Source organism: Motacilla alba, chromosome 2 (genome assembly GCF_015832195.1).
Source record: "Motacilla alba alba isolate MOTALB_02 chromosome 2, Motacilla_alba_V1.0_pri, whole genome shotgun sequence".
NCBI classification, from domain to species: Eukaryota; Metazoa; Chordata; class Aves; order Passeriformes; family Motacillidae; genus Motacilla; species Motacilla alba.
In genome coordinates, this window is record NC_052017.1 from 121,780,745 (window position 1) to 121,803,542 (window position 22,798).

The 22,798-nt window shown below is 37.9% G+C and overlaps 1 protein-coding gene across 2 annotated transcripts; it reads right to left on the bottom strand.

Moving 5' to 3' along the window:
- Nucleotides 1-734: 734 nt before the first annotated feature.
- On the bottom strand, nt 735-21,586 carry PEX2 (peroxisomal biogenesis factor 2). Of its 2 annotated transcripts, none has more exons than XM_038127751.1 (2): nt 21,311-21,586; nt 735-2,649 (listed from the first exon to the last, which is right to left on the bottom strand). In XM_038127751.1, the coding sequence occupies exon 2, from the start codon at nt 2,628-2,630 to the stop codon at nt 1,716-1,718; it is 915 nt and encodes a 304-aa protein (XP_037983679.1). In that variant the 5' UTR covers nt 2,631-2,649; nt 21,311-21,586; the 3' UTR covers nt 735-1,715. The 2 variants fall into 2 exon arrangements, with proteins under 2 accessions (XP_037983679.1, XP_037983680.1); XM_038127752.1 differs by lacking the exon at nt 21,311-21,586 and adding an exon at nt 21,036-21,302.
- Nucleotides 21,587-22,798: the final 1,212 nt, after the last annotated feature.

The window sequence follows — 22,798 nt, forward strand, 5'->3', positions numbered from 1 at the left end:
AGCTATGAACACTGGATTTTGGATGCACACAACTCTTTATTAATAAACACAGATAAAGACTGAAGTACCAAAAATGTTGATGATGTTTCTGGAGACATAACATCACCTTGAAGTCAGTGTTGTTAAAACATTTCTTTGGGAAAAGCTATTAAGTGATGTGGAAGGACAATTCATACAAAATTCCTTCAGGATCAAGAACTAACTTCAGGATGCTCTCCAAATGACTTGGCACTTCTCATACTCTAATAAAAACAGGTTTGCACCAGCTGGTTCTAATTGCAACAGCAAATAACAGAAATATGGCAGGCAGGCAAAAATACACACATTTGACAGCAAATAATATTGCAGCACAGTATCTGGAAGCACTTGCTCTGAAGTCTCTGTTGACTCATAGAACAGTAGCAGAATTAATGAAGATTTTGGCTGCCCACCCGCTAACTATATCTAATTACATCAGATGAAAGCACTGTGTGTCATTCTAAAGATCAAAACCTAGAATTTAAAATCTTCAAACAAATAGACTAGTGGGTTGTTCTAATCAGAATGAAGAATGTAATAAGCCATTTCATAAAAGTAGATCAAAGTTACTCAATCAGCTGTTACCCTGCTATTTTTGGGACTGACTATGGATGACTGCCAATCAAGAACAGAGCCACCATAAAGCTATTTATTTAATTTAACTGTGTATGTTTTTGACAAATTAATATTCAAAAGAGGACGTAATGTATTTCTGCGTAAATGAGACTCTTCTGAATAACACTTCCTGTTAAAAAAGGATTGCAATTAAAAAGAAAATAATCCTATAAAACCAGGTTGAAGAGTAAATGGATGAAGTGTTAAAACAATTAAAACATTGCAAGGGCAACTAAGAAAGCATATAGTGAAAGCAAAAAGCATGTTGAAACATTTCAATATGTTAACATGCACATAATTGTGTTTGATCTTTTTCTGTGTGGAAGTGAACTCTGATTGGCACCCACCTAGACCACACCAAAAAAACATGAGTGGCAATTCCTACAGCATCTTGTGAGTGAACAGTTTTCTTCAGTGTCTCTAACTCAGAAGAATGTGGGTTACCCTGAACATCTGCCGCATTCCAATGGATGATGGGTTTCATCCCTCAGGTTCTGAGGGAAGACAATATATATGTAATTGAAGCTCAGAGACATATCTGCCTGAGAAAATTAGTTGTCATCTCACACAGGTCTAGAAGGTGCACTGTTTTCCTTAAGCATTCTTTATACCTTTGGGTTTTTTTTAGTGTAATATGATATTGGGAATTCAAATTTAAAATTATTCTTTAGGTATGAAAAGAACAACTTTCCCACTTAATCCATCTACTAGGTAGGCTGGTAATGGCATTGTGTCTGGGTAAGTTAAAGATTGCTAAGTCAAAGTTTGCCAAGTGCCTTATTCAGTTGGAATGCTCCAAAGTTTGCAAGTGAAAGTTCTTGAACCTCCTGAGAATGTTGTTGTTGTTTCTCCCACACACCATTCAGAGTAAGTCCAATTACCTTCCCCATACCTGCCAAGTGGGGTAGGGCATTATGGCGCTGTTACTCAATAAAAACCTAAGACCAGTAAAAATACATGTTACATAAATTACAGAGTCCCCAAAAGCATCTTTCAGCAGTCTGCTTTCAATAATTTCTGAATTCTTCCATTAATCTCCTTGATATATATCATGTACAGTATAAAACTAAATCAACCTCATATCAGCCATGCAATTCTGTCATTTCAATTTTATACTCCAATGGCTGAAGACTCTGTACCTCTGAGCCACATTTTGGACATGTAAAATACATATCAAATAAAAAGTTACTTTTGATACAGTAGTAACAAAAAACATGAGGACAGCCTATGGTATGTGGCATGGTAGGCCATTCCCCACATAGTGAACATTCCCTGCAGTGAGTTGCTAATGAGTTTTCACTATTGGAAAGACCTGCAATAGGCAAGCACCAAGAGAAAATTTTAAGTTTCAGTCTCTGTACATTAATGAGTGGTAGCAGATATATCAAAAATTCAGCAAAGCCATGCCATAAGAGTTCCCTGTTCATGTATTCAAATCCTATCTGACGAACATTTTGCGGCTTGCAAAAAACTGACCTAATTCCTAGAATGCGTTCTGTAAGCGTTGCAAATGTTCCCTTCCGAAGAAAAATCAGAAAATTTACAAGTCCACAAAGCTTAAGAAGTCCAGATCCAAAACCTATATAGGTCTTAATTTTGCAGAAAGACTGCTGTTGACGATTGCTAAATAAATCATAACATCTTTCTTCCAACCATCTTCCACCAACAGTGAAAATAAGGTACCATAACTTCTGGTGTTTGCTCAGAGGCTGGTATTTCTCTGTCTGAGATAAGTTATTCTTGTACTGAATATTGAGAATAGCCTGTCCCACAGTTGCGTTCTTGGAATAGACAGTGAATTTCCATAATATAAGACATAAAAATGCTTTTACTTCTGGTTCAAAATGAGCCAACACCCCTGGTTTAAATCCATGAAAACAGCTGGTAAACTGGGACCACACTAGTTGTTCCAGGGCTTTGTTTAGTTCAAGAGCATCAAGCTGACTTATTCTGAGCACAGGATTCACACTCTTTTCATTTCCAGTGCTGGAGGCCATTTCTTCACAAATAAACTTTCTAGAAATAAAACACAAATAGATTTTAGTATAGCAGAATATTTCCTATTTCTATTTTTATTAAAAATAACAAATTTGTAATATACCAGCAGTAGATAAGAAATAACAAAGTTCTCAGAATGCTCTATAAATATGTTATTAATATGCCATAATTCCTTTCAGGAAGCTTTACATTAATATAAAATTAGTACATATTTAAATTACTTTAAAATCTTATTTTTAGAAGAAATTATGCTTGACCATTTCTCACAAACAGCTAACATTTGGTTATAAACAATTGTTCAACATCATCTAGATATTCAGAAAAATCCAGAGATTTATATATATGATACACATATTAATAAATTTATACATACATTAAAATATTGCAGGGCATAATTGTAATATTCAATTGAATCTTAAAATAGATCAGAAAGAAGAACTGCAACACTATACGGTGTTTTATGGAGAAATAGAGAAAACTAAATACTAACCAAAAAATCTGGAAAAGAACAGTTTGGAGGCAGACTAAGTGTTGCCATATGAACACTTCAATTGCTACAGCTGAAAGCAAAACTACAGAAATACAGACAAATTTAGGAATCTCATAAAGATATGGATGGAAATGAAGGTGGGAATGAATAAAATTTTCTCAATAAAGGCAGTGAGTTGTTCAGAGAAAAATCATATGATATTTAAGAAATATTCAGCATTCAGACATAAATTATTTTACAGTACTTCACTGAAGCCTGCATATATCTCCTAGAGTGTTTTTGACAGGTGTGGGATTGTGCTACTTGTCATATAACATTTCAAGGTAAGATGATTTATGTATAACAGCAACATCAACAAATGTATACTCCTCCTGCTCAAGCATCATAGAAAAAATAAAAATATTTTAAAAAATGGCTTCTTTTAAATGTTGCTGCATCTGGAAGTCTGGCTGAGAAATAAATGCTGTAAATCGCCAAAGCAAAATAAGGGCAACACCTCAATGCAAAATTGTGCAGTAATCAATTTTTGCTTCCTTTTGTCAACAGATTAAACCCCAAAATGATTCAGAAGTATTTTCAGACAGTATGCAACGTATTTTACTTTCTAAACCAGATTCTTTGCATAACAGACCTGAAGCAAGAAGTCCACAGCTTTCTGGAAAAAGTATAGGAGGTAGTGCCTCAAATTCTTATAAATAAGAGAAAAATAACCATACAAGATTACTGTGAGTAAAAGATGCTGTAGAGGCTCTTGGTAGCGATGCTTGCTAATGACGTCAAGAATACGAAAAAAAAAGTCTTTCAAACAAACAACGATTGCTGAAAAAGAACACCCCAGAAGTTGTAAAACATAATATAAAACATCATCTGTAGCTTTCCTACTGTTTTCCATATTTATAATTAGTGATCACTGCAAGAAAATATGACTTTGTCCTTAGTGTAGGGTGTTTAACAGTAGTTTTCAATTAACTAAGACTGCTACATGAGTAGAGCATACAATAGCCCCACTCAGCTTTTTTAACTCCTCTTTCCTTATCAGCAGGCAAAACATGGCCAAAGGCCACCTTCTCTGAACAAACAGCTATAGGGTTCATTGCATGAACTCACACCAGCTGGAAAAAACAGGATACAAATGCTAAATACCCAAGCCTGTCTCCCTCACAATTAGTCTTTTCTGGAACAGAAACCAAAGCACAGGGAACATTTTCCAGTATGATCCAAATAACTTCCCTCCTCTAATTTATGATCAAAGGGTCAATTCAACCTTTACTGGATTTAGCTCCATCACTTCAAAAACTCCAGCACCAATGACTATCCACCCTATCTCTCATCTCTTCATTCCACTATCATTTGAGGAACAAGAGCCTTTGAGAACCACCTGCTCTGGAACCTGTCACTGGTTATTCACTCATAACCTCTAGAAGTTTAATGTCTTCTTCACTTTCTCTTCTACTCACTTCACTTTGTTTCAGTGTTCTATATAACTCCCAACACACAAAACCTCCTTTAAAAATGCTAGTTACTCAAAAGGGACATCTTATCAAACAACTCCCTTGATCCATCTACTAAGACTATTTTCCAACATCAGTTCAACCATCTTTTCCAAGTGTTTTTCATTAATGCAGGTGTTATGAGCAATTTCTATTGTAGGTTTGTCATAAATAAGGTAGACTAAATATTTACAGATTTTTTCTCTCATTATAGCTGTATTATCTAAAGAAACCTGAGCAAGTGAAGAATGGGTCATCAGGAATTTTCTGAAGACAAAGGAAAATGTGTCAAATCCACAGGATTATGATGGATCATGAAATACACATAGGCTGGGAGCCTGTATGACAGCACACGTGCTTTGAAAAAGAGGATGTGGAGACAGGCAGCGTGCTGAACACAAGCCACCAGTGAGTGCATCCTGGCAGCACACTAGAATATGTATAGCCAGCAGACTGGAAAATGTGCTTACTACCCTCCACTTGGCATTGGTGAGTGTACACCTGGGATACTAAGTCTAGTCTAGCCCCTTCTCTATGAATAGTACAAAAGAATCGTCAACAAACTGAAGAGAGTCCTGTAACTAATACCATCAGGGAGCCCCAGGTCCTGATACATGAGAAGAGCTTGAAGGAACTCAGATTGTTCACCTTGAAGGATAAGGCAGCTAAGAAGTGGTCTATGAATAAGCTTCTACTTCCTAAGTGTTGCAGAGAATATTAAGCCAAAGTTTTCTGTGAGATGCAATGAAATAAAGAGAGGCAACTCTGTGTTAAGTCACTACATAAGAAATTCCAATTGGAAACAAGGAAGCTGGAACATTTTGTCTATCAAGACTAAAATCTCCATCCCCAGAAATTCTTGGAACTTGGCCAAATGATGCCTGAACCTACCTGTTTCAGCAATTAATTTATTCCCAATTTTCACAGGAGAGCAGACTAAAATCTTCTCTGGGACTTGGAGCTTGACTTTCCCATTGCCTCACTGCAGAATCTAGCTGATAATGTTTTTTTTTTCATGTCCATCATCCTACACACAACTGTATTTGAAGGAAATAATTTCATTGCATCTGTCAGAGTTCCCTGGAACTTTGTATACAGAAAATGGAAACCACTATTGAGACAACATGCTCGAACAGCACAACTACTGTTCATTAACCTTTGAAATTTTGCCAAATCAAACAAGTCTTCTCTTTAAAAAAATCAGAATCAACACCATATATACTATTTAATGGTGTCATGCTTAATGTCTCTTCCTGAACTACAGCTATCAAACTGATTGAACTTTTAGTCACGTTTAGGCAGACTATATGGAAAAGGAAGAATACCAAACAACAATAAGGATGCTATCTTGCTATCTTTTAAATTATGCTTGTAACATAGCTATGTAAAAAGAAAAAAAAAAAAGAAAAAAAAGAAAAAAAGCTTTCTTTCCAATGAAAAATTAAGTGTTCTCAATTCAAGCAACAAGTCTGGGCATCGTTCTGAAGTTCTTTCCTGCTAAGGACATTAAAAGCTTGCCATAGGCCAAGGCTGTTAACTGGACCCTGCAAGTTACCTAAAGATGATATCCATATACTTCTGATTTTAATGTGTAAGCACATTTCTGTGTGCTTAGTGTTCTGCTATCCACTCTGCTTTCTTCTGAATTGATCTAAGGTTTTATTGCACTTAAAAGGGAAGATATTTATTTCCCATAGGCAAATATTAAAAGGGACAATTTGAAATCTGCATTGCCCTATGAAATTGTCTTCAAATGTCCTAATGATCTGAATAAAAGCAACTGTTTCTTTGAGAGAAGAGCCCTAAATCTTAATCTCAATCTCGCTATGGTAGGAAATTTCCCTTTAAAAATTACTTCTATACAAAGTCCTTTTAGAAATTTGTTGTTTTTTAGTTTATACTGTTTTTGCACACAGTAGTATCACAGTAGAAATAAATGGGAACTATAGTAGCTTAAATCTAGATAAAAACACACCCTATAAGTGCTAAGACATTTATCTTGTACTTTTTTTATGTTATTTTTGCATTCTATAGTTTGCTGAGCTATAAACAATATAGACCATTTGTTTTCCTCCATGTTTTTTATTAAATTCTGTCATCCTTACTCTTTTAACTCTTATTTTAAGTCACTTTTAAAACATAAGAACCCCAAATCATAGACCCAGTAATGAAAGGGGCACATACCAACATTCAGATACATAATAAACTCGATGTGTGATGAACCTTTACATAAGTACTCTTTAAGCAGTAAAGACTGGTACGTGTAAGGTTCTCCCTTTATACTGTCAAAGATATTGCATAGAATAAAAAAGACTGCCTGCCAGAAAAAAACCCAAACAAACAACTGAAAAACCCTAAAACGTTATTTTCTTAAATAACCTGTATTTTGATTGATTTATCCTTTTTAACCAAACAAATAAACAACCCCATTTGTACAGTACAAAAAAAATTACTGTATATCACTAGGGAACAAGAAATTTCTTCTGGTATATATTAGTGCTGGTATTGAGCAACGTAGAAATTATGAATGAATATATTTTATTTGGAAACATGTTATTGACAGAAATCTATCAATAGTAATGTGAGTATTGTCAACAGCCTGTCAATATTAATGTAATTATAATTAAGGGGATAACATGGATTTTAGCTATAATACCAAGTAACATCTCCTGCATTGCTGCTATCAATATAAGCATTATTATTGACCTGTTCTGGGACTATCAGTAGGAGATGTATCACCATCAGGCATATTTGTCAATGCATTCTGCCCACAAAAATTCTACATTTAAATTTACAGGTCTGTAAACTTTGCCTGAAGAAATATACAAATCCAAGTAATCTCTTGGGTGCCATTTTTTCCACAGGGCTTTTCTATTGTGGATGAGTAATCAAAGGGTTTCTATCTCAGAGATACTGCAATCACATTCCCTGCTTTTCTAGCATAATCATTAGATGACAAATAGACATATATGCAGAAGCCTTAAAACAATTTTAAGTATGATCAGTCAAATCACTTTTTGAGAAGCAAAATAAAAATACATTTATTAAATTAAAACCCAAAATTTGTTCCTAATTGGAACTGGTTGGCAGCCAGTCACTAGTGGTGTCCCCCAGGGACCAGTGCAATGGCCAGTCCTGTTTAACATCATCACTGATGATCTGGATGAGGGGATTGAGTCCACCATCAGTAAATCTGCAGATGACACCAAGCTAGGACCATGTGTCAATCTGTTGGAGGGTAGGAGAGCTCTGCAAAGGGATCTGGACAGGCTGGATAGATGGGCCAAGTCTGACAACATGAAGTTTAACAAGTCCCAGTGCTGAGTCCTGTTTTTTGGCCACAACAATCCCCTGCAGCGTTACAGACTGGGCACAGAGTGGCTGGGGGTGCTGGCTGACAGTCAAGTGAACATGAGTCAGCAGTGTGCCCAGGTGGCAAAGAAGGCCAAGAGTATCCTAGCCTGCAGTGTGGCCAGCAGGACCAGGGAGGTCATTCCTTCCCTGTACTTGGTACTTGTGAGGCTGCACCTTGAGTGCCGTGTCAAGTTCTGGGCCCTTCAGTTTGGGAAGGATGTTGAGACACCTGAGCGTGTCCGGAGGAGGGCAACAAGGCTGGTGAGGGGCTTGGAACACAAGGCCTGTGAGGAACAACTGAGGGAGCTGGGGGTGTTCAGCCTGGAGAAAAGGAGGCTCAGGGAGACTTTATCACTCTCTAAAAGTGCCTGTAAAGGTGGCTGTAGCCAGGCTGGGGTCAATGTCCTTTCCCAGCCAACTAGTGACAGAATGAGAGGACACAGTCTTAAGCTGTGCCAGGGGAAGTTTAGGTTAGACATCAGGAAAAAATTCTTCACCGAAAGAGAGATTTGGCATCATCTGCCCAGGGAGATGGAGTCACCATCCCTAGAGGTGTTTAAAAAAAGGACTGGACGTGTTACTCAGTGCCCTGGTTTAGTTGATGAGGCGGTGTTAGGTCACAGGCTGGACTTGATGCGCCAAGATCTTTTCCAACCTAGTTCATTCTGTGAACTTAAAATTACATTTAGGATGCTTAAGTAGCATATCCACTAACTTCACTGAGCTTGTGATTTAATTCTTTTACATAGTCTCTTCTGTGTAGACAAAACATGTAGTCTAACACTGTACTTACAGAGAAATGGAATGGACTACAAGAGACCATCAAATCCTAATTCAGCTCAAGAATATATAGACATGTGTCTACAAAGAAAGCTAATTCCACGGTTTTTCTAAGTAGTCTGTTCCAGTGTTTTATGGCCCTAATAATTACAAAGACTCTTTTTTTCTCATATTCAGTATGAAGTATGTTTAGTAAAACTCAGGACAGTTTTCATTCCATAGCAGAAATCAAGAACAATGAAAAAGAACTTCCATTTTGCTGTACCTTCCCAAGAGCAAAAATAAGCAAGGCATGTGAAAGGACCAATTACTCACAGAAGATTTGCCAAACTAGACAAAATCTGCTTTCCTACAACATGCCTGGTATGATCCCCTAGAAAAACCAATCCAAACCAAAAACCCAAGTAAAATCCACAACAAAATAACAACTTTACTTTTTTCTCAGCAGCAATTCACCTTGAGATCTACTATATCTTCATATCTGTTTCTCTCATTTTTCTACCTGAATAACTGTTTCCTGGTTTTGGATTAATATATTTTGAGCTTTTCACGTTAAATGCCTGCATTGTTTTTCTTGTTGATTTTACACTTTCCAAACTCATCAAGAGTATTCCAAATTCAGACCTTATGTTTAAAACAAAGGAAAAAAGAAAATCCTAAACCTTCAACCTCTCTCCAGCTTGTATCATCAGTAACTTTTCTAAGTATGTGCCCCTTTCCATCATCCAACTCACTAATGCCTTTTCATCTTGACAGGGTACTATAGATAATTTCTCTGTAAAGGCAATCTTTCAACTTGATGCTGATAACATCAACATCTAATGGATACAATATTGCTATTATGTTTCCCTAGTTTGCTCATGGAGGGAAAAAGACTTTATTAAAATAAAGCTGCATTGTACCTAAAGTTTTCCTCTTACTAAACTTGTTATTCTCATTTAGAAGAGAAAAATATTGAGGTTTCTTACAAACATATCTCACCAAACCATACTGGCTGTTTTACCATTTCTCTTCTACACACTGTTAGATACAAATTAATTGCTAAACTATTTACTCCTGAACCTTTATTTGGAATCAAAACTGACAGTTTCAATAATTCTCTTAACAGAAGAATAAAGAGGCACAAAACCAGATACACACAAACCCATTTTGCTGGCTATTTCCACCCTCTGGGATATTAAATAAATAAATAAAATCAGCAGTGCCTAATTCCTCAATCATTCTAGGATGAATTTTATTAGGATTTGCCACTTGAGCACATCTATATTAAGATTCCTTAGGCTATTCTTTCTGTGCTTTGGTTCCACTCTTATTTCCTGTCTAAGATTAATTTTATGAAAGTAGCAGGTCACAATATATCTCTTTTACAAAGTATGAAGTGAAGAATCAGTCTTTGAAAGTCTTTTCCTTGTTCTCCTTTCTTATTTAATAACAGATCTAGGTAATGGACTTATCCCTTCATGCCTCCTCTTACTCAGAGTTTTGGACCCTTTCATTGATTCTTTTCTTGTGCTTTGTAAATTGAAACTTATTTGTTTCTCAGAGTCATCAATTTTATTCTTACATTCCTATGCTATTCCTTTATATTCATCGCTAATCATATTGTATTACTTCTGCCTGGACAACTCTTTTAACTTCCAGGCCATGGAAGAATTACTGATATAAAGTCCCTCTTAATATTCACTATTACTATTTTATTTTATTATTATAAAGTATCTCAACACAAAGAAACAACAGGATAAACATTAAAGGTAACAATTTTTCATCCTTTTCAACAGACTAGACCCTGCCAAGTCTCAGCATTGAGATCAATGGTCCAAGGATGGGGAGGCAGGTGTAGAGCCAGCATGCTAGAAATCATCTCCTCTCTGGAGATAACACTATCACACAGCCCCTTTTTCCTTCAGGAGCTACAACACATTTAGTATTGTACATTGCCATACTGAGTGTGTGTGAGAGCAGGGAAGCAAGTCATAGCCTTGGTTTACTATCCCTCCTTTGACATTCATTAAGTTAGGCTATCAACAGATAAAGCAATGAAAACTACCTTTCCACCCATCACAAGAATGCTGAGATTTTTTTTAATGTGGAGTGTTCTACATTTTTCTTTGTGAAAATTTCTCATTTAACTGTTCTTTTTGGGTACTCTCAATGGCAGACTATATTTTAGATGTCAATTAAAAATCAATAAATTTTAAAAATGAGAAATCAAACGATACATATTCAGTTAATTTTAAAATTTTCCTTTACACCAACTCTCATAACACAGAACATGGACCCCAGCTGCTCAAAGCCTTATGTCTCACCATTAAATCTCATCTCTTTCTTGCTTATCAAGTGCAGAGAGAAATATCCTCAGATCAAAGTCTAATTGGGAGCCCCAACTGTGTTGTCTCTTAATCACTGTAAAATTAACTTACCACTATATCATTACCTCAAATAACCTTAAAAAAAATTGATTTTGTATTACTGTCTGGATTTCTATATACTTCAGACAAATACCTGTCATTTTCTAAAGAACATAAATTGATTCTTTAACTGTTTGGAATAACTACTAACACTAATTGAAAAGTCAGTAACACACTGCAATCACAGAAACTATTATTTATTTCTTATATTCCTAGGAGAAAGGACTATTTCTCAAAATAGACGAATTCAAGGAAAACACTGAATGACTGTGTAACAAACAAATCCCATAGATAAAATTAAGAATTTTATTATGGAGGTTAAGTGAGCAACTAGTACATAATCCCAGAATCCTAAATGCTACAGGTTACATTTAAGGTCCAAAGATCAAGCACAAGACAAAGACACACTCAAATCACAGGCTGCTTTTCCAATTTTAACTCAGTAAACTTAGATTTCATAAAATGATACAAGAGATTAGCCACTGCTGAATGGCTGGAGACAGCAAGGAAACATTAATGATAGCTCATTGATTTGTCTTCCATAAGCTACCTGCCATAATCAAAATATTTGGGCTTCAAGTTACAAAATCAAAACCAGCTCAGAAGAGCCAGAATTGATACAACAGAAATGAAGAGCAGCAGGAAAGAGCTGCACTGTTAGAAACTGTAACTCAGTCATTTCTGACAGCATTTGATGGAAACTGAAAATCCCACATGAGTGCAACACATCCCCTCGATGAATGCTAGCAGCCAAGATTATTACTGGCCACTCCTTAAGATATTCTGAATGCTACAAGCTTCTCCTGACTTCAGATAAATTTGTCATCAGTCAGCACTCTTAAAAGACAGATTATTAGATCCAAACAACCAGATCTGATAGTTACCTCATAACTAATATTTAAAATACTACCTATTAAAATTTGCAATGCTAAATTAAAGGCTATAAAATCCCAAAGTACATTTGTATTCCTCGTAGCATAGAAGCCAGAGACAGCATCATCCTACCAACTTTTTTGATAAGCCCTAATCTCCATATATTGGAATAAACAGGAAGATAAACACATAACAAGCTAATGTTCCATCACTAATATTCTTAACCCCATATCCTTTTTCTCTTCCTCCCTCATCTTATTTCCTCTTTTGTCATCCTGCTCCTTAGTACATCAAATTACAAATTCATCTCTAAAGGGACATGTCAGTTTCACTTATAAATTCTCATCCTCTGCTACACTAAATGAAATCTAGCTGTTGTTCCTTTTAAAGCAATCAGTGATAAAAACCTGAAAGTGTAAAAAACAAAGCTGCATTTTAACTTGAAGACTTCCAAAAAACATGGTTAAAAATCCCTTGATCTAGATGCTTAGCAAAATATGTGTCTCATACACAACAGACTTTTTTCTTTGGAACTAGGTAATGGCAATTATTTAGAGAAGTGCTTTACCTTGACTGTTGATGAACTAAAATGGTGAAGAGAGATTTGGTTAATGTAGTTGAACAGAGTGGCAACTGTGATGGTTAACTGGGAAGAAACAGCCCTTTGTAAGGAAGAGGCAACATCGGTGACTAAACCAGTATCAGGAGGTATAAAAGCTAAGCAAAGTTAAGAACTAAGTTAATAATGTAGGTCTCACCTGCTGATGTGATCAACAGATGACCGAGAGACTCTTGTATTTGAAGACATTTTGGGTGTGATAAGGACATGAGGCTCTGGTAAAAGGACGGCTAAATAACACTACAATGCTTGTGCAGCAGTGAAAAGAAGGCAAGGCTTAGTAAATGTGCGATCTTTTGTGTAAAGCAAAATGAAATGTCACCTGGTGGCAGAGGTATGCAGCTCCATTTCAGAATGGTCCAATGCCAGAACATGAATGCACAGTTGTGAGCACAATGAGGGCAGTTATAGCCATAACTCTTCCAGTGAGGGCAGTTATAGCCATAACTCTTCCTTTGCTGGTTACTGTTGCTTTTCTGAAAAGTTGGTATTATACCTCATGATATATGTAACATCTGCATTTCACTGTTCTAAGGGCACTGTATCTCACATCCCCTTATTTGTCAAGCACAGTGTTAATGCCAATTTTATGCACCTTTTCCATGCCCCTCCACATATTTCTTCCATTCAAAACTACCTAAAAAACAAACAGTCATCTAACTTAAATTCTCATTTCATAGCTCTGCATCTCTGTTCTGCTCCAACCTGCCTGATTCATATGAATGGATCACCAGGTAAGTATGGAGATGCCAGGATGAAGATTGAGAAGATACATACAAGAGATTCAGAAGCAACACCTGCTCTACATACTCTGATACAATTTACCACAGATGACAGAACCCTGCAATTTTGCATTAAACACTTTATGCTTATCATTTATGAAACACAGTCACTGCCCAGATTTTATTCCAACTTTCTTCCTTTTCACATACATATGCATACCAACTGCACAGTCATGAATATTCAGCAATATGCAAGTGTAACAATGCTGATCCAAGTACTGCACTGCAGGAAGGCAAGGTCCTTTAAACTTTTATTAGAAATACTTATTAGATAAGAATGGTAAAACCTGTCCTAAATGCCTAACTAAGTCATAATTAACCCCTGTCCACATCTGTACCAAAAGGAGAACTCTATATAAAAACAGTGTTGTTACAGACTGAATATATTTATGATTTGCTAGAATCAATAAAGTCCTGCATCAATAAAAAGACAAGCCTGCTCACTCCATGTCTTAAGTTTTGGATTTGTATTATATGGCATAACTTATGAATAATTTGATCAAATTATAATCAAAAACTCTCAACTGAGGCAAGGATAAAGAGACGTACTTGTCATACATGTCTTATTTTTCAGGCTTGTGTTCTTTAAAAACCTAAGGTAATGTAATTTTTGACAGCTACAGTCACTGTCTCAAATTTTCCTTCTACTGTTTATTCTGTCCTTATCTTATGAATTAGCACTAGCACTCATTTGAACTTAAATTTAATCATTTTTGCATGCTGAACTGGCAAAAGCCCAACCTATTTTAACTTATTTTCTGCAGATTTAGTACACAAACAGTTCACCACAGACTCAGGTCAGATACATGCAGTACCAGTAAAAAGAATAACAGGTTCAGGAAAACCAGGTAATCATGAAACCAGCTACCTTTGAATCTCTTACATCCACCACTGTCATCAGCAAGACAGAAACTCAAGCCTTTTGTTTGACTTGAAGAACTGTTCTTTTTGTCTTCAGTCTCAATGTGCTGAATGTGCAAGCAAAACACCACAACACTGCAAATACAAATCACGAAACTTTTAGCTGTCTTTCAAAAATGAAAAATAATTATTCGTACAAGTCCACTGTAGGATTCCCTGCAGACTTGCAAGTGCGACGCTACTCTGTTTAAATAAGTAACACTATGCAATTCCTCTCTACTTTCAGCTTTTCTGGTATGATTGTACCTCGAAGCGTCCAGCATGCACAATGACTACAAGGGGTGCTGGGAAAATTTGATGCGCTCAGTGTCCCCAGTCCTTGACAATTTTATTACTTGGTAATTATGGGAACTTTAGGCACACAAGAGAAGACTGATCACTTCCACCACACTTCTCCTCAATCCTGTAACTTCATTAGCATTTTAGAATCAACTGAATGGTTGCATACATGTATTACAAGTAACAGTTTAGAAGAGGGATAATAATTTCCTTGCTAGGCAGCCTGAGTTGTATGCTGTTACAGCTTCAGAAATCACTCTGCAATTCCAATGTGTATCTCCCTTCATGATTTAGTTATGCCCCACAGTGTCACGGCATTATATTAATTTCCCTTTCAGGAAAAGTTTTTCCTCCTTACCAATCACCTACTGTGACATTTTTTCTGCTTCTTTGAGTACAGAATTAATACTACTTTTGAATACTATTATTTTAATGTATCTTTTCAAGTTTTCTTAGAATTTAAATTTTGATTAACTCCTTTCTTTTCCAACCCCACTCACAATATTAGCAAAAACCAAGAGAGGAGATAAGGAGTGTCAAAGACAAGATTTTTAGGGACATTGTTCCCAGGCAGCTATTGATACAAACACAATGAATATTAGCAGCATTCAATTCAACATCCTCCTAAAAGCAAAAAAACATCCCCAAGTCCTCCCTTGCAGGAGGAGAAAGTGCCCAGACCCAGTCAGAATCAACCTTGAATCAAGAACTGCACCATTACTGTAATTCCTCTTCCTTCCTATAGCGTGTATGACCTCTTTTTACTCCACCTCAAAGTTCTTTATTTCTCTTGTATTTCCCCCTTAGTCTGAAAAATCTGAATTTCGTTTCCTTTTCAAAAGAGCCTGAAATAAACTCAAACTTCTGAAGCTCTTGTATTCCACCTCCAAACCAAAAAACCACTGAGAGAGGCATGTTACAAAGACAGCATCCTTTCCTGAAGATTTTTGTAAAGGTTAGACTTGAACTGATGATGCTTGCAGTTGTAAGTCAGCTGTATGACTGAAGGAACAATTTAGCTCTTGAAGAAGCTACAGAACAGAGAGTATGCTACCTTCTCTGTGCATATACAGACATATGCTACCTTCTCTGTGCACAATTTGACTATCAGCCTGCATCTTCTCATCACAAGACATTTGCCATTTTAAATTTTATTTTATTTGCTGCTTTTAACTTTACAGGGAGTGCTGTATAGCAGGTGATGTTGAGAGCATGCTTGTTAGTTAAAATGAGAGGAACAGAAAGGGTGTGACTCTCTTCAGTGGTCGAAGTTAAAAAGTATGTATGCTAATAGCTGTCAAAAGGAAAAAAGCCCAACCCTCTCTCTAAAAAAAAAAAAAAAAAAAACAGATCAAGAAAATCTGATAAAAACTTCAAAACAGCATAAGCAGCCTGCTTGAAAACACCACAATGAAGTAAACTTCAGCAGTCCATGAGAGGTAACAAGTTGTAGCAGCTGTCCTCATTAACTGCAGCAGCAATATACTGAGTGAGTCCATTTCAACTCATAAACAACATACTATCATTTAGGACAAAAAATTTATTTCACTTTCTGGATGCTCTGAAAAATTGCATGAACTCAGATGTTTTTTTCTAAATAGCTAACATTTGGGAACCAGACCTTGCTAGGGGGAAATTTACATCAGGGTATTTCACTGAAAGACTGGTTTTAATTGACAAAATTATCATTTTCTAACTGCACATTGCATCATACAGATCATTAATGGAGATGTTAAACAGGGCTGAACACAGTGTTGACCCCTGGGGTACAACAGTAGTTACCAGCTTCCAACTAGACTTCACACCACTGATTGCCATACCCTGTGGTCCATCTGTTCAGCACATTTTACGCTGACCTATTTGCTCACCCAGCCCATACTGCAGCAGCTTTTCCAAGAGCATGTCACAGGAGACACTGCTGAAAGACTTACTGATCCAAGTATCTACTCTCCTCCCTCCCCTTGTTTACCACGCCAGTCATTCCACCGTAGAAAATTATCAGGTTGGTCAAGAATGGCTTCCCCTTTGTAGATCTATGCTGACTACTCCTCAACATTTTCTTTAATGGGTCTTAGAAGGGTTTCCAGGATTAGCTGCTGCATCACCTTCCATCTTCTGGGGGATCAAGCTAAAGCTGATCAAGCTGTAGTTCCCTGAGGACTTCTTCCTGTTCTTTTGAAAACAGCAGAAACATTGACTTTCCTCCAGTCTACTGGCACTTCTCCTAGCTCCTTAATCTCCCTGCCCAACGATTATTGAGACTGTCCTCATAACGATATCAGCCAGCTCCCTCAGCATTCATGGGCTCATTCCCAGAGTGTTATCTATGTCCTCTTTATTTAAGTATTCTCTGACCTAAACCTCTTCCAAGTGTACATCTTCCCTGCTCCAGACTTTTCCCTGTGTTCTACAAGTCTTTGCTAGTAGAGATGGAAGCAAAGGCAGCCTGCATAACCTCAGCCTTTTCCACGTTCCCTGCTCATTCAGCCATGAGACCACACTTTCCCTAGTATTCCTCCTGCTACTCGTGTATTTACAGAAGCAATTCTTGATGTCTTTGACATCCGTCACCAGATTCAACTCCAGGTAGAGTCTGACTTTCCTAATCACATCCATGCATGTTCAGACACTGTCTCTATACTGCTCCCAGGTTATCCGTTCCTGCTTCTGCACATTTACTTTTAATGCCTGACTTTCGTGATGAGCTCCTTGTTTATCAATGCACGGCTGCTGGCATTTTAGCCTGATTTCATAACTGCTGGGAGGGACTGCTCCTCACCTCCGAGGAGGTGATCCTTGAGTATCAACCAGCTTTGCTGCATGCCTCCAGGGCCTGACCCTGGGGGAATCGTCCAGGTAGATCCCTAAAGAGGCCAGAGCCTGCTTTCCTAAATTCCCGGGCAATAATCTTACTTTCTTAAATCAGGATCTCAGAGAAAGCAGGCACTAATATCACTAACCGACTGAATAAGAAATAGATTACATTAGTTTCTGTCACAGACCATACAGCTTAAAGGAAATATTGCTAAACTGGCACAAACACAGTGAACATCTTTATTGAAAAAGTTATTACCTGGAGAGTCTTAAAAAAGCCCTTTCTGCCCAAAAATCATTAAATACCTAAAAGGTTTAAGAAGTAAGGTATCAAAAAAGTAATACAACGCATCTTATTCTTCAGTTTGACTGACATTAATATAGAATGAATTTACTGGTAGTATATGAAGAACATTTCTTATTAAATACAGTGCTATCTTTTAATTCAAAAGTTTATTCACATTTGTTATTATCTTAATTGTTATTATTGAAGCACACCATGCTTACAAGCTAATTCAATGAAATTGTATTTCTGTCTGAAGCCTATCAGTAAGTGTTAGCTGGACCAAATTTATTTGTTTCTTTACATCTTTGTGGTTGTTGTTTTCACTGAATAAATGCAGAAATTCCAAGTGCAACAACAGTGCTGTGGAATTTTTGAGTTTTGCAAGAGCAGCCCATTATAACCAATACAGAAATAAAACACATGGGTAACAAGGTACTTAAATTATAGTCACATATTGTTGACTGATTTTGTCTACTGTTTAATTTACTACTGATTTTCCTTCAAGAAGCTGTTCATCTCCTCCCTTCTTAGTCCCCCTTTCCCTTCTCTCTGAACCTCATGGCTTTGAAACTATTTTCATATGTTTAAAAAAATAAGAAAAGATATTTCCACTATCTCACATTTTGAACATGTAATTAAACATTTAGGGTTTTTTTTCCCTGAAAGACCATGTGCTTCATTACTACATCCAGCTATATGTTAATACTGGATTCAGATATCACTCCCTACACTTTGATGATTTATATATTGAAGACCCATTTATTTTACACCATATTCTTGGTATTGATGCTATGTAGCCATAAATCTGTTTCCTTCCCAAATATTCTCTAGGTAGCAGTTTTTAGCCATTTTCAAAACTGTCACCTCAAAAGACTATAAACAGAGAAGGTAAAATGTCTTTCTTGACTTACGCTACAGCATTTGATGTCAAAGAACAAACTGAGGTCCTTGGATTAGTAATAGTGTCAAAAACTGTCCGAGTATAAAAATTACTCTACTCTATGAAGAGTTCAATCAAGTCCTTATATACTAATAATACCTGTTTGAAAGTTTCAGTTTAATTTAATTTAGTCTGTTACAGGAACATTTACTTCCTACATGTCCTGGATCATTTTAAGTATCAAAACCTTTCTGTGAGTCACTGCAGTGTTTAATGAAATTAAACCAACAGTCTTCACCTATGGACATGGGTGAATAATAACAGGAGACAAACAGAGCTGTCAAACAAACAAAACATTCTCTCTCAAATCCAAACACCCTCCTTGCACAGAACAGACATATATCTAGCCTAGTCCCTAATACTCTACAAACATGAACTGAGACATGTTGTTCTAGCTACTTGGGAGCCCTTTAATAAGCGGGCAGATCCTTAATGCATCTGAAGGCCCATTACCTAAGAAATAAATATTTTAAAAATAAATTCAGAACATAGTATTTTTATGTCTGTAGTACTATACTAAGGGTTCTAAGATTAGCTATGAGATACGTAAGTATGAGATGATTCAAATCCATGTAAGTTATGTAAGTTCCCTACTACTACTTTACAGTTTTCAACATTTCTAAGAAAATATATTTTGACATTGATGCAGAGAGATATCTAACTTTAATTATTTACTTAATTAAAGCAACATTAATGGGAACTGATTTTTTTCATTTGCTGAAAAGGATGTTCCTAACAAATAAAAACCCACAAGTTTGAACAAAGATAAGCCTAGGAGTTAAAAGGATGTAAAAATAGAGGCAAAATGCTAAGCCGAGTTATTTCAATTGCATTTCTCCCAGATTAATACAATTTCACAATACTCTGTACTCAATAATAAACATCCTCAATTCCTACTTTAAAAATGGCAAATATATACACATAACACTGAGGTTTCTGAAATATTGATATACACACAAACTCTCACTACATAAAAAGACACAAATGCCCCACCTCTTTTAGACTCTCCCCAAAAAACCCAGACTAGTAGGCAAGACAGTGGGTGCCATATAAGATCCTAGCAAGACCTTCACAGATAACAGCTTTAAGTGTATTCCACTTTCTAACTCACAGGCTCAATCGAAAACTTTATGACACAGAGAACACTACAATCATCATGGTAATTAAAAGAGTAGATCACAGAATCATCAACACCGGAGGAGACCTTTAAGATCATCAAGTCCAACCATCAACACAGCACTAACTCCTAAAAAGTATTCTTACTAACACCTAATGCTAGGGGCACTAGCAAACAAAGCAGACGTTTCAATACTGGCATGATCATCTAATTCTGTACCAATTTCCAGAAGAATTAAAATATAAGTGTCAAATCCTTTCAGTACTCTTCACTATGTGCCCTACTGGTCTATTAAATTTCCACTAAAAATTAAAAAGGTAAAAAAAAAAAGCTCTTTTAATGAGCTAATTTATACATTTTATGGATGTGAATTTAACCCCATAGCAAGTAACAGAAATTGATGACTTCGTGCAGTATAAACAAACACTGAAAAAACACCCCAAAACATTAATTTTTCCTCCCTTTAATAACTTATTTATTACTCTAATTAAGTGCCAACAATGACACTTTCAGTTGTTTCACTACTAATCACTTCACTAGATAAACTAGTAATGATGGACAGTCAAGAACTGAAGAACAAACTGCTGCTGAAGAGGAACTGCAGTAGAAAGATGAAAAAAAATCTGAAGATGAAAACGCTGATAAAACACATCTTCAAAAAGAATAAAAATAGCATTAGTGTTTAAAAGCAAACTTTATCAACTGTTGCTAAACTGTATGTCAATAAAAGCTCAAAAAAAGTCTGACAAGAACTAACTTCCAATGAAATCAAATGGCAAAGTATTTTGGACTCAAATTTTAGTACAAACTTCACTTCATTTAGTACAAATTTTAGTCATACTTCATCTTTGACCTTAGCGAACACCTCCCTCACACTGACAGGTGAAAGATCATACAAGAAATACAGTGCTGTGTAGACTGTGTCAGTGTAGACTATGTCATAAGCAAAATTTGTCTGTTTGTCAAAACACATTGGCCATTCAGAATGAATCCACATTTATTTTGTAGGGAACCAATGATTTGTTACTCACAGGCTGTACAAAACTGGATTAACAGAAAGTGGAAAGTTGTCACCCTCATTTTTAGATTTCTTTGCCACCTATACCAGGCAGCCAGAGGAATGACCCTCGAATATTATAAATGTTTCAGTCTTTCAGCTGATATCACGATTCAGATGATAATACCCCTCTGACAGGATATTATGCCCTTTCTACTCCGCAGAGGTCGTCACCGGGCTCTGTCCTCTCTTACCGCACGCCTGGGCCTAGCTGGAAAGCTCCCCGTATCTGCACGCTGCGGCACCAGCGGGACTCACGGAACGGGGCTGAGCGGGGAGTGCAGGAGGCCAAACACAAGTTTTTACAAGCAGGCCCTGAACGAGCTCCGGGGCCTGAGCCAAAGGGACTGTCCCGGCACGCCGGGCCGCGGGAGGCGCCTGGATCAGCTCCGCCGAAGGCCACGGCCCCCGCAGCGGCTCCCGCCCGCCGCAGCCGCTCCGTCCCGTCCCGCCCCACGTCCCGACTGACCTGCGCCGCTGCCGGGCCCGGCCCTGCGCGACTCCGCGGCTGCGCCGGGCTCAGCCTCGAGCCTCCCAGCGAAGCTCTGCGCGGACGGAGCCGCCTCGGGCGCTCTCCCCTCAGCCGCCCCTGCCCGCGGGCACCGTCCCGCCAGCCGGGTGACGACGGCAGCTGCCCAGAGCGGCGGCCGCGCGGAGCGCACTGCGCCGGCCAGCGCCCGCCGCGGCTGCGCAGGAAGCGCTCCGGGAGACCGGGACGGCGCGCGGGAAGGGCTCCCCGCACGGCGGCCGCGCAAGGGCGGGCCGCGCGCTGCTTGACTGACAGCCCGAGCAGCAAATCAGCGGCCCGGGGTGAGGCGCAGCAGCCAATGGCGGCGAGGGGGCGGGGCCGGTGCGATCCGAGCGGCCGTGCCGCAGTTTGCGGCTCGGGCGGTGCCTGTAGCGGCTCCTGCTCGGAGGCCGCTCCCGTGGGCGTGAAGAGACTCCTGGCCTGGGGTGGCGTGGTCACCGAGCGGCTTGGAGTTGAGGGCAGTGTGGGGCGGAGTGTATGGGGAGGCGGGAGGCCTGCGGAGCGTTTGCGGGCAGGATTCAGAGGCCTGTGAGAGGAGAAACAAGCCGGGTGGGGAAGGAGCGCGGCAGCAGCCTGAAAGCACTGTAGGCGGTGTTTCTCCAGCAGTTGCACTGTTCCCTGCGTGGTTGCTCGGTTAGTTCCTGGCATCGGTGTCAGATCTTCCTTCACGGGTTCGAAAGTGTTTAGGTGATTCAAAAGCTGTAATTTGTGTTATGCACCTTAAGTGAGGCAAACTGCGCTGTGAAGTTGGCTGTTGCTGTTCTGGAAAGCAAACTAAAGAGAGCTCTATGTGAACAGGTTGGGGGGAATTGTCAATGTTTATTAAATAAAAGTTAAAAGATACTCAAATAGTGATTTATTCATTTTCAAACCATAACTGTGTGTGGTTTTGACATGTTCATAAACACAGATTTACAGGTGTCATTAAGGGTTATAATTCCTCAGATAACTTCCTGAGGTTATCTCTGCTGAGGGGGCATTCCACTGGCACATATTATTCTGTACTGCTTTTTTGTAACTTGTAAGAAATTAAATAGCCCTCTGGGCTACCTCAGGTATCACAAAACAAAATGTAAACATTGACGAATATCAGGATCTTGAAAGAACAATTCTGTTCAATATTTGCATGTAGATTTTCACAATGATAAAGCAGTTAGGCAAAACAGATGCATAGCTTTGTTAATAATGAGTAATTCTTCTTTTAGAATACCTGCTTAAAGTGAATAGGGCTAATTCACACGATTTCACAAAAGGGGGATTAGATCTTTTTGTATGAAAAGTGCATTTTAGGCAAGATAAGGTAACTATCTTTTGAGCTAGGAAGAGTCTTCTGTTTAATGGAAAGACATTGAGGTGGAAAGCTTATTACCACTAATAAAAAACAATCACCCCCAAATATTTAAATAGTGTACTATGTACACCAAGGTA